We start from the raw sequence: 13,315 nt of genomic DNA, 5'->3' as shown, positions 1-13,315 counted from the left end.
CTGACTGGTGAAAATATTTGCAAATATATCTGGCAAAAGACTTATAACCAGAATATATAAAGAATTATGAGAACTTAATAATAAAAAAACAGATGACCCAATAAATTAATGGGCAATGATTTGAACAGATACTTCACAGAGAAGGTATGTGGATGGCAAATAAGCCAATGAAACTATATTCAAGAGTTTGTCAGTTTCTTAAAAAGTTAAACGTACATTTACATATGACCCAACAATCCCACTTCTATGTAATTATTCTAGAGAAGTAGAAACTTAAGTTTATATATAAACCTGTACGCAAATAGTTTATTTACAATTGTGTAAAACTGGAAACAACTCAAATGCCGTACAACTGGTGAATGGATAAACCAAACGTGTATATCCATCCAAAGGATTTCTACTCAGAAATCAAAAGGAAAGCTACTGATCCACACAACATGGCAAAACCTCAAATGCATTATTCTAAGTAAAAAAAGCCAGATTCAAAAGTTTGTAGAAATATGACTCTGTTTTTGTGACTTTCTGGAATAGTCAAAACGATAGGGATAGAAAACTGATCACTGGTTGCCAGGAACTGGGATGAGGGAATCTTGGAGGTGATGGAACTGTTTCTCCGTCTTCATTATGGTGGATTAATTTACTGGATTACATTAAAAGATTGCATTTTACCGCATGAAAGTTGTTCCTCAAAAATAAGCATCTCGAACTATATATTTATCAGTTCGATGATTTGCAAAGTGATTGTCTCCCTCACAAACAGCCCAACTGATGAGGGCAGGAATATTGCCTATTTGTTCACAGACGTGTTTTCAGCCCATAGAACACTGTCTGGCAGGTGGAAGGTGCTCAATAAATCTCTGCTGGATGGATGAATAGATGGATGGATGGATGGATGGATGGATGGATGGATGGATGGATTGCCAGGTTCTCAGGAAAGATATTGGGCCCTGGAGCCTCACTGGCCTGGGTCTGAATGCTGGCTCTGTCACTTTCTCTGGCACAGGGGTAGCAAACTTTACTTCCCTTAGCCTCCATCATTTCTACAAGGAAAGTACAAGCATGGCCATGGTGCCTCCACAGCCACCTGTGTTTGCTCACTGGGGAAAGGAACTCACATATGGTGAGTACTGACAGGGCACCGGCCCAATGATCTCCCAGGGCACCCACCCCCCCCCCAGCCGACCCAGCTCCTATCATGAATTAGGATTTGGTTGGGGTCTCTTTCCCCGATTAGACGGCAAACTCCATAAGGCAAGGGAATGTCAGATTTGGGTCTGGGCTCCCAGGACTTAACATATACTAAATAGTCTGAATAATGATAACAGCAACAATAATAGTATCAGTTACCAGTCTGATGCATCTACACTTGACTTTACGTTATGTACTTTCCATAGTTACATCATGAAATCCTCACAAACAATCTACTAAGGCAGATTGCATAACCATTAATCCCATTTCTCAGATGAGGACGCTGTCGGGTCCCGTGGTTTGACCTTCACCATGCTGGGCAGTTTAAGTGTATTACGTTGGCTAATGGGATTTGCCTAAGTTCACCCAGCCTCTAAGTGGAAGACACCCAAATCACCCCACGCTGAAGCCCACACTTCATCGAGACCCATTTCTGGCAAGCCCGATTGCCCATTTTCTTCTCCAAGGCCACCCATGAGGCCAATCCCGTGAGTCTCCAGCATTGGCCTTTCCACTGGTTCCGTGGCCCTTATCATGGCATTCAAGACCCTGGTACTTTGGCTTGTTTCGTCTCTCCCTCTCACCTCCTCTTGTTCTACAAGCTATAAAAAAATGGGAGTGCTAGGGTCTCCCAGCCCACCATGCTGCGTCACTCCTCTATGCCTTTGCTCGGACTGAAATGACCTTTCCTTATCCTCGCCTGGCAGGTGAGCTCTGAGCACACTCTGAGATTTTGACTCCTCAGATGGTCCCATTCTGGGGAATCCATCTTGACAGGGACCTGCTTAAATCCAGGCCTGCACAGCTCTCTGCCCCACAGATGTTGAGCCCCTTTGGCTCCGGAGAGCATGACTCACCCCTGTGCCCCAGTGCCTAACTCTGAGCCTCACACCTCTGAAACACTGTATTTGCTGAAAGAACACTCAGCTCTTCATTTCACCTCAGATGAATAAACTCTGAAGCCCCGGGAGGCTGCTGGAACATTTCTGACTTCTAATTTGGCACGTTTCAGAGAGTTTTTTTTTTCCCTCTGTTGGTGAATTCCATCTGCTCTTTTAATGAATGAAAATTCAGTACTATGCAAATATTTCTTCTGGGATCATCCTTCGTGAGCAACCTTTGGGAGCTTACTCATCAGCCCATTCCCTGAATCCATGTTTGGAACATTCTGGGAACTTGTTATTGGGCCTTTGAACTGAACAGCTCAAGTGAACGAAATCAACAAACCTGCCACTTGATAGCAGGAATTTATAGCCCTGGGAACTGCAGGATGTGACCTGAATGAGAGAGTTTCCCTCTCACCCCCATTTTCTCCACCAACCTCCCACTGCTTTGCACTGCCAACCCCTACAGTCTCTGAAAATATATCCATTTGGTCAATCAGCTGTGCTCTCTAAATCCCATAAAAATCTCTCCTGTGCATTCGTTCACTAATTCAGGACTGAAGCTCCTTTAATTAGAAGGACACCAGAAGCCCTGAATCCTAGGTACAGCTGGGACAATACACTTTTTTCTTGTCTGAGAAATGTGACTTTCTGATACAAGAACTCAGTGTCAAAAAGGCAGCTTGGTACAGTGGCAAAAGCATGGACTTCAAAAGCAATGTAAGTGCCCATCAACAGATGAATGGATAAAGAAGATGTGGTACATATACATGATGGAATACTATTCAGCCATGAAAACAAATGAAATAATGCCATTTGCAGCAACATGGATGGACCTAGAGATTGTCATACTGAGTGAAGTTAGCCAGACAAATATCACATGATATCACTTATACATGAAATCTAAAAAAATGATACAAATGAAGTTATTCACAAAACAGAAGTAGACTCACAGACATAGAAAACAAACTATGGTTACCAAAGGGGAGGGGGGGAAGGGATAAGTTAGGAGTTTGGGATTAAGATATACACGCTACTACATATAAAATAGATAACCAACAAGGACCTATTATATAGTACAGGGAACTCTCCTCAATATCTTGTAATAACCTATAATGGAAGAGAATGTAAAAGAAGAATATATATATTTATACATATATATACATACACATATACACACGTATATATAAAATGAATCACTTTGCTGTACACCTGAAACTAACCCAATGACAGTAAATCAACTCTATTTCAAGAAAAATTTTTTTAAAAAGCATGGACTTCGGACCCAAATAGACATGGCTTCAAATTCTGGCTCCATCACTTGCTAGCTGTGTGACTCTGGGCAGGTTAGCTAACCTCTATGGGCCTCAGGTTACTCATATATAAAATGAAAGAGATGCAGAATTCTCATGTGGATCTTCTGGGGATTAAATGTAATGACAGACATCTGGTAGGGTCAAAATACATGTTGGTTTTCTTCTCCTTTTTGACAGTGGGGCCTCTGGGTCAACCTTGGTCTGCTTTCCCAGAGGCTGAGAGCCAGGACAGAGCTGCGTCAGAGATGAGTGGGAAGCCAGGGCATGAGGCTGAGGTAGCCCAGGAAAGTCTGCTATGAACAGTGGCAAAGCAGGGGCAGAAAGGTCAGGGTTGGGAGAACATTGTCTTGAATTTCTCCAGTGGTCCAGAATCTACTTTCCTAGAGATCAATTTGCTTTTTGGAAATAGCCTCAAGGCAGTGGGAACTAATTCATAGGATTACAGAGGTGGCTCCAACTGGGAGATTCTTCTCTTATGTCACCTCTCTCCTCCATCCTCCCTCTGGAGATGATGACTCCTCTGGCCTCTACCTGCCCCTTCTGGCAAAATGCTCCTGGGCTTAGAATTGGTGTTCTTCTCTCCCGTGTCCTCCCTGGGGGATCCTGTCACTGCCGTGGCTTTGCTGCATCTCCGTGACGGTAACTCTCCATGCACAGATGGAGTTCACATCACTCTCCAGTTGCTTGGAGTACATCTGAATGTCTTGAAGTACATCTGAATGTCTTGAAGTTCCTACAGACCTCACTTTCAAATTCATCCTTCCCACCGTCCCCCACACCTGCTCCTCCTGCGGTGTTCCCTGCACAGTGATCATCACTGTAATCCCCTCTACTGCTTGATTCGGAGGCCTGGAGGCAGCCTTATCCTCTCCTTCACTGCCATTCTCCATCTCCATGTCTGATCTCTGTTGAATCTTAAAGCAAGGACCTCCTTGGATAGAACTGCCCCAGCTCTGGATCCTTCTGGAATGGGATTTCAGAAAGGTCGTCAACAGTGAAAGCCTTATTAAGGTCTGTATTCAGCATCCCAAGGGGATTCTGTGAAATGGACAGACCCACTCATTGTATACCCTCTGGTGTTCACACTGACTTGGGTCTGCTCTCACCACCAAGGTCAACTTGGGTAGGTCCCCCGACCTCTCTCAGCCCATTTCCTCAACTCTAAAATGGGAATAAATAATTGCACCTACTTCATGTTTGTGAGGATTAAATAAGGTTATGGATGGAATGCCTGGCACATACATAGTAAATACTAAAAAGTATTGTTTTTACCATTATTTATTGCCAAACTTCATTTATGTAATCTATTTAGTAAGTTAAAGATGAAGGACACAAGGAGTCCATTCTGGGGAGACGATGACATAGTTTTTGAATCTCCACAATCCACCTATAAACAATGGCAGAGCAGATAAATAGCTAAACCAAAAACCATGGGCAATATTTACTACAAAGCTAAGTTGTCCCCCCAGACCCCAAACTATAAGCAGGTGGGAACAAACCAGCAACAGTGACAAGCCCTCCATGGCAGTGATTTCTGTACAGAAGGAAACAAAGAAAATAATAACACGGCCTATGATGGACCAGAGCACAGGGGACTTCAAAATAGTGAGCAGACATTGACTGGGAGGCACAGCTGACCAGTCTGAGAATAGCAGATGAAACTGGGAGGGACTTGTCCAGACCCATCTCAGGTGAGTGAAAAGGGCCCTTGGTAAGTTTTGCAGGAGCTGGAGAGTCTGGGACACAAAATCGCTTTAATCAATCCAGCCAGAGCTCCCATCTAGGAAAGATCCCAGGGAGAAACTGTTGGGAATGAAATCAAAACTGAGCAGGAAGGGGGCCCCTCAGACCAAAGAAAGAGGAGGTCCAGATAGAAGTGGGCAAGTGGCAGTGGGCAAGGAAATCCCAGGTAGCAAGCTGCCTTGGGATGTGACATGTCACTTAAACAACAGAAGAGGCAAGTCTGTTAGAAAAGCTACCCTGAGCCACACCATATAAACACCACACCATATAAAGGTTCAGGAAAACTAATATTACGTGAAAATGAGCAACAGAAAAGTATCAAAGTCAAATTCCATGTCAAGTTATAAGAGAAAGGACAATAAAGAGCAGAACAACATTGTACAAGGAAAGCACCTCAGAAAAGACAGTGTGGTGGATTGTTTCATAAATGGCTCCCCAATGAATCAGGCTGCCTGGTATCCATGACCAGTGCAGTTCCCTCCCATGTGGTCCCTGGTCTTCATCACGTGACTTGCTTCGCCCAGTTGGACACCAGGAAATGTGAAGCAAGCAGAGCCTTGATAGGCACGTGGGAGTTGGGTTCTCCTTCTTGAAACCACTGCCACCACGTGAGCAAGCTCTCTCTAGTCCCCTTGATATGAAAGACCACCCAGAGAGAGGGGCCCATTTATCTCAGCTGTCCTGGCTGACCCAGCAGCTGAATGAGTGACCACAAGAAAAAACAGCAGAAGAACCACTCAATCAAGTGGCAGATAAAAAGGAACAAAACTGAGTTATTTGTAGTGAGGTGGATGGACCTAGAGTCTGTCATACAGAGTGAAGTAAGTCAGAAAGAGAAGAACAAATACTGTATGCTAACACATATATATGGAATCTAAAAAAAAAAATGGTTCTGATGAACCTAGGGGCAAGATGGAAATAAAGATGGAGATCTACTAGAGAATGGACTTGCAGATACAGGGAGGGGGAAGGGTAAGATGGGACAAAGTGAGAGATTGGCATGGACATATATACACTACCAAAAGTAAAATAGATAGCTAGTGAGAGGCAGCCGCAAAGCACAGGGAGATCAGCTCGGTGCTTTGTGACCACCTAGAGGGGTGGGATAGGGAGGGTGGGAGGGAGGGAGATGCAAGAGGGAAGAGATATGGGGACATATGTATATGTGTGACTGATTCACCTTGTTATAAAGCAGAGGCTGACACACCATTGTAAAGCAATTATACTCCAATAAAGATGTTAAAAAAAAATCAAGTGGCAGAATTGTAATAATACAATTGTTATCGTTCTAAGCCACTAGGTTTTGACATGGTTTGTCATATAACAATTGACAACTAATATAGACATTAAGGATTAATAACTAATATGGACATTTAAAAATTATGCAAGACATGAAAGAACACATAAATTATAATTTAAATACTCAGAAATCTGGCAAAAGAACTCAGGAAAAAAAATAGAAACAAAGGGAAATTATTTCAGAAATAAATACTTCACTAGAAAGTACACAAAGCAAATAAACACAACAGAGAATGCTTTAAAGTAAAGAGAAAGAAAAAAATGAGAAAAAATTTAAACATAGGATGAAAGAGATAAGAAAGGTTTGAAAATGGCAAATATTGAAGACTGACAAAGAAGACCCAACATTCAGATAATAGGCATCCTTAACAAAGAAAAAGTAAAGGAAAAGAATGTGTACTAAAAAAATGACATTTCCATGAAAAGTCCTAAAGAAAAACCAACCTGAAACCACAATGCAAGAGCACTGTGTACCTGAGAATATAGATCCAAAATGACCAACACCAAAATTGTATTCTGGCAACACTACTGGACTTTAAGGAAAAAGAAGAAGGGTTTGTTGTTTACTTGTTTGTTTGTTTTTCCCTAAGCTGAAGCCAACCTTTCTGGCTGAGTAGGAGTTCTCTAGAAAACACAGGAGGAGATGGTCTTCCTGGCAGGGGAGACAGCTTAGGTAAGGGACAAAGGTGTGACAGAGCACGGCACATACTGGGCATGGTTTGGGGTCTGGTGAGGGGATGGGAGGTGGGTGAGGGAGGGGTGAGATGAAGCAGGAGAGGAATGCTGAGGCCTGCGGGGATCTGGAATACTCACCCATGTAGGGTTTGGTCCCGGCCATGGAGGAAGCCTTTTCTGTGCCTTTCACAACCGTCGCTATGTTGAAGTCTGTGATGTGAACATGTCCTGGAGATAGAGAATCAGAAACCACAGTTAGCAAGAGCTGCAGGCAGCTGGGTTATTTCCTTGTCTGATTTAAAGTTGTGGTTTGCAAAGCGGTGGGTGGGGCAGGAAGAAAATATTAGAACTTTTATTTACATTAGTATTTTAACTGATACTTTAGAAGTGCCTATTTTGGGCAGTATCATTTACAGTAGCCAAGCTATGGAAACAACCAAAGTGTCCATCAGCAGTCAAATGGATCAAGGTGTGGTATGTGTATACAGTGGAATTTATTCAGCCCTGAGAAAGAAGGACATCCTGCCATTTGGGACAATAAGGATGGATCTTGAGGGCATTATGTTAATTGAGAAGTCAGACAGAGAAGGACAAATACTGCATGATCTCACTTGTATGTGGAATCTAAAAAAAAAAGTCAAACTCATAGAAACAAAGAGTAGAAAAGTGGTTGCTAGGGGTTTGGGGGGGGAATAGGGAAAGGCTGGTAAAAGGATACAACCTTCAGCTCTAAGAAGAATAAGGTTTGAGGATAATGCAAAACATGGTGACTATAGTTGATAACACTGTATTGTATGATTAAGATTTGCTAAGATAGTAGAACTCAAATATGCTCATCCTCCAAAAAACAGATACATATACATATATAAATATGTGAGGTGAAAAAAAAGTCTATTTTATACGCAGGTTTTATAATGTGAATTTTGGTGGTACATGCATATTATTTATAAATAAACAAATATGTTGAAGACATAATGAAATTTTTATGGATTAAAGTTTAGCAGCACTGGTCCAGAGAGTGAAAGCTCCTGATAAATAAATGAGACAGGAGAGTCCAGACTCTCTCTCTCAGGAAAACAGTGGGTTGGGAGAGGGTGCATGGAGAGAGGATTCTCATGCCCTGAAGACACCCTTGTTCTGCTGTCTGTCTGCTCTGGTCAGCAGGGGTCTTAGTACTGTACCTGATGAATTGAGTAGGGAGGGGGCTTGGGGGTTGAGACCAACCTTCCATCCAGCCTAAAGTAACGACAGCAGATGGGACGTGGGTGTTGAAGAACCCTGAGAGGGAAGGAAGAGGGACAGAAAAGGAAGGAGACAAGGAGATGTGGGGATAAAGGGGAAAAGAAAGAAAGTGACAGAAAGAGGGTGAGAGGTGAGAAGGAGGAAAATCCAAAATAGTGAGTACTGGCTCTCTGGGGATTTAGAACATAAAATAAAACTAGCTCTGTCCATCAATGGATGAAAGGATAGAGAAGAGGTACAATGGGTGTAGATATACAATGGGATAGTACTCAGCCATAAAAAAGAATGAAATTTTGCCATTTGCAGCAACATGGATGGACTTGGAGGGCATTATGCTAAATGAAGTAAGTCAGACAGAGAAAGACAAAAACGTTATGATATCACTAATATGTGGGACCTAAAAAATACAACAAGCTAGTGAACAAAACAAAAAAGCAGCCGACTCACAGATGTAGAGAATAAACTAGTGGTCACCAGCGGGGAGAGGGAAGGGGTAGGGGATTAAAAAAAGGGTTATTATGGGATTATAGGAAATCATGTGTGTGAAACTTTTGAAAACTGTAAAGCACTACAGAATTTTAAAAACACATAAAATAAAATAAAACCAGCTCTGAGACCCTTGAATACCTGATATAAATGCAATCACATTTCTTTCTGTTTGTCATCACATCATTTTGTGAAAATGGTTGGATTTTCACCAAATCTGAGAGCTGCGTTTGGGATGGTGGGGCTTAAATACATAGGTGGGTGGCATACAAAAAACTGGGACATTGGGAGAGCCTGGAGGGCACCTCCAAGAGATGGACAGACCCCCCGACTACAGCAGGTGCAAAGAGGCCTGCTGAGAGGTTCATGAGAGAGGCGTGCCTGATGTGATCAGCCTCGGTGGACGGAAGAAGCACCAGTGGTGTCACATGCAAATCCCAAATCTCAGGCTCAACAGCCAGCACCGATGTGTGACTAAGCTGCTCTGCCAGGCGCTCTGTCCAGTGCCCCCGGGTGAGATGCAGCAGGAGGTACTCAGTGATGATCTGTAGTACCCTTCAGCTGCTTGTGGATGAAGCTTAGGTCACCCAGCCAGGCCTTTGCTGGGAACCCTTTCTGGCCAGACACACAGTGTCCCCACCCAGGTAGCATCTCTAGAACATATCCAGTCTGCTCCAGCCTCTGGGGCTCGGATGAGCATCCCTCCCATTCAGCTATCCATGGTCCTATCTGCAGAGTAGTTGGGTGGACAGACTCTGAGACAGGCTGCCTTGGTTTGGGTCTCAGCTTTGTTGTGACCAGCTGTGTGACCTTGGGCAAATAATCTCCCTGAGCCTTGGTTTTCTCATCTGTAAGATGCGGATGATGATAACAAAATATCCATCTCAGAGGGCTGTTGGGAGAAGTCAGGGAGTTAATACATATGAAATGGTTAGAGCATACTGACACACATGAAGTAGGGAATTTCGTATAAGCATTTACTCTTAGCAGTACTGCATGCCAAGGCGTGGCTCCAATCCCCTCTCCAGCTAGGGCCAGTCCACTCCTGCATCCTCTATTGCCTCAATTCTAATACTAACAAACAAGTAAATTCACAGTCCTGTTTTCCACTGTGAGGTATGTGAAAGTAGGTGGACGTCTGAGTCATTTCTGCACCCCACACCTGAACAGTTCCAAGCACAGTAGCACTGCTGGGAGGGAATTCTGGAATCTTCAAATATAGTTTTTATTTGGTTTTCTTTCATTTCTCCTCCTCTTAAAATTTTTTAATATTTTCATTATGAAAGTAAAGCCAGCTCATTATAATAAATCACAGAATACAAACATGTGTTTGAATCTCTCCTTTCCCTGCCATATAACCACCCTGATTCATACAGCTCCTCCATTATTTCTCCCTTCACTTATGCAGATGTATATCCACATACATTAGGACTTTGGCTTTGTTCTTACAATAAAGAGCTCAATACTCCATGTGTCATTCTAAGAGTCACTTTTGCATTTAACCATGTATTGTGGACATATTTCCAAATCAATATATGTAGGTCTACCTATGAGATCCACAGTCCCTACCTCCATTCGAAATCCATTGTTTTGTTTTGTTTTGTTGTTTTTAAATTCATTTAGTGATAAAATCTGACCTGGAAGTCGTCTTCATAGTTTTTTAAATTTATTTTTAAAAATAAATTATTTTATTTTATTTTATTTATTTTTGCTGCGTTGGGTCTTCATTGCTGTGCGTGGGCTTTCTCTAGTTGTGGCGAGCGGTGGCTTCTCTTGTTGTGGAGCACGGGCTCTAGGCACGTGGGCTTCAGTAGTTGCAGCGGGTAGGCGCAGTAGTTGTGGCACGCGGGATCTAGAGTGCAGGCTCAGTAGTTGTGGTGCATGGGCTTAGTTGCTCCACGGCATGTGGGATCTTCCTGGACGAGGGCTCGAACCTGTGTCCCCTGCATCAGCAGGCAGATTCTTAACAACTGCGCCACCAGGGAAGCCCTTCATAGTTTTATTTATTCTACTTAGGGTGAAAAGTTATGTTTTGCTACAGAAATATTTATATATTTGATTACGAGCTGCTCTCCAAGCCTTGCTACATAGTATACAGTACTATGTATATAACATAATATATAGCATATATTTTAAAATATTATTATATGTTATGTTAGACACTATTTTCATATTATTATATATATTATTTAATACAAGTATATATTTAAGTCTGAAAATATCTGAGTTATGAAACCATGTCTGGCTCCAATAATTTCAGATAAGAAATTGTGGACCTGTATTTGCAGAGTATTCCATATATGGTTATACCATATTTTATTCAACAGTTCTCCTATTATGGCACTCAGGTTGTTTCCAGTTTTGTTTGCTTAATTGTTTGTCTTGTTCTTATAAAATATGCAGCAGTAGTATTCTTGAACTTATCTTTACATATTGCTGCTTTTATTTTGACTGGATAAATTCCCAGAAGTGGAAGCGTGTAGTTAAAGGGTATGCATTTTATGTTCCCAAAACTTACAATTTATGGTACTATAAACAGAATATGAGTGTGTATTTCTCTGCACTTTTACTAGCACTCACTGTTATCAATAATTTTACTTATTGGCTATTATCAGATGATGAGAAATGTTATTTCAGTGCTGATGCGGCTGCATAGTTTTCATGTGACCAGTATCCCTGCGAACTGCCCATCTAGAATATTGGTCAATTTTCAGTCAGAGCTCCTTGACTATTCAATACATTTACCCTCTTCTCTGGTCCATCAACTGCAAATATCTTCTTCTAGATTATTGCTTTTTTTTGACTTTATAGTATCTCTTCCATATGAAAGTTTAAAGAATTCAAACAATATATTATTTTTATAGTTTCTGAGTATTATTTTTCTTATAACTTTCCAGTTTCCAGAAACCTATTCTACCCCCAAGATTTTACATATTCCTCAATATTTTCTTATAAGACACATATATATAATTTAAATTTTGTATCAATATTTAAATCTCCCAACCATATGGATTATATTTTTCTATATGGTATGATATAGTTTCTGATTTTATTTCTTCCAAATAGATAGCTATTTGTTTCAACATTTCTTGAAAATTTCATCCTTTCCCAGTAACTTGTAATGTGACCTTCATTTTACATCAAGTCACACATATATGTGGATTTGCATATGGATTCTCTCTTCTGTTGTACTGACCTATTGTTTATTGCTGGACCAGAACTATACTCATTTCATTACAATAGATTTGTAGCCCATTGTAAAATTAGATGAGAGTGGTCACCCTCATGATTGTTTCTTTTCCATGTTTTCTTGGAAACATAGAAAAGAATATTTATTCTCAAATGTTTATTTTTGGAGATGAATTAGGAGATACTCCCATTAAGATTTTGATAGGAATTACACTAAGTTATGCATTCATGTGAGAAGTGTGGACATGTAATCCACCCAAGGTCATGCTCTGTCTTTCATTCAGCTTTATTCCTTCAGTGTATGTTTAGTGTTCTCTTCATTTAGACCTTGTAACTCCCTGGATAAATTTATTCCTAGATATTATATAGTTTTGGTCACTATTCTGAATGAAAATATTTTCCTTTTCTTTTTATACTTAGTTGTTTTTAGTACAATAAAAAGCTCTTAAGTTTTGCTTATTTATCTCCTATTTGGCTACTCTATTAATCATCCATAGTATAAGATATTATCTGCCAATATCCCATCTCCCCTTCTAGGTAGTAATAGAATTTTTAACTGAGTTCATGCTCACCCAGTTAAAGACTATATTTCCCAGACTCCCTTGCAGCTGGCTGTGGTCATGTGACAAGGTTCTGACCAATGGGATATGAACAGAATGATATTTGCAACTTTCAGGATAGTTCCTTAAAGGGAATGAGAATTCCCTCCTTCCCTCCACTACCCCCCAATTCTGTCACCTGTTATGTGGACTTGGGGGGTTATTTTGGGCCACACAGATGAGGAGCAACAAAGTAGAAGCAGCTGGGGTCACAGTAAACATCACTGGAGGAGAGATTAGACTTTTACCAAAGAGAAAACTACTTCTGTTTCGTTAAAAAATTTTTGTGAGTCTTTGAAAAGCAATTATGTCTCTCTTAAATTTCACAACCCGCTATTAATTTTGATAATTTTTCTAGTGAGCCTTTTGGTGTTTCTAGGCATAGAAGCACATCATCTGCATACAATGATGGTGTCCTTTCCCTGGTTGAAGGGCTTAGAGCACTGTGGTTAAGAACACAGTCTTTGGAGTCAGACTGCTCAAGAACAAACAGCTGTGCTCCTGTGTGGGACATCTGCTGTTTGTGGCCACTCACATCCCCTTATCTCAGCAATTACTCATCCCTGCACATCTGGCTGTGGAATGGGGCATGTGGCTCCAGCTGCAGCCAGCCAGGCTAACCTCACCCTTTGGCTCTAACAGTCGGCTCAGGGTTGGGCATATGAACCAATTGGGGCCAATGAAAACTGGGGAG

The 13,315-nt window shown here is 41.4% G+C and overlaps 1 protein-coding gene across 3 annotated transcripts in view; it reads right to left on the bottom strand.

The window, feature by feature from the left end:
• STK32B (serine/threonine kinase 32B) overlaps positions 1 to 13,315 on the bottom strand; it is a gene marked incomplete at its 3' end in the record, with an annotated part of 343,715 nt that overhangs the window by 44,236 nt on the left and 286,164 nt on the right. The window contains exons 6-7 of one of the 3 annotated variants that reach the window (XM_082653129.1): positions 7,244 to 7,333; positions 4,672 to 4,775 (exon numbers count right to left, since the gene is read on the bottom strand). The exons of 1 other annotated variant lie outside the window; for it this stretch is intronic. In XM_082653129.1, coding sequence (XP_082509255.1) covers positions 4,705 to 4,775; positions 7,244 to 7,333 — 161 coding nt within the window. Of the gene's footprint in view, positions 1 to 4,671; positions 4,776 to 7,243; positions 7,334 to 13,315 lie in introns of those variants that run through there. One more of the 3 variants, XM_082653127.1, reaches the window with a different exon arrangement.

The sequence above is a fragment of the Grampus griseus genome (genome assembly GCF_964374135.1).
Source record: "Grampus griseus genome assembly, chromosome: 4".
NCBI classification, from domain to species: Eukaryota; Metazoa; Chordata; class Mammalia; order Artiodactyla; family Delphinidae; genus Grampus; species Grampus griseus.
This window is presented reverse-complemented; position numbering and strand designations above follow the sequence as displayed.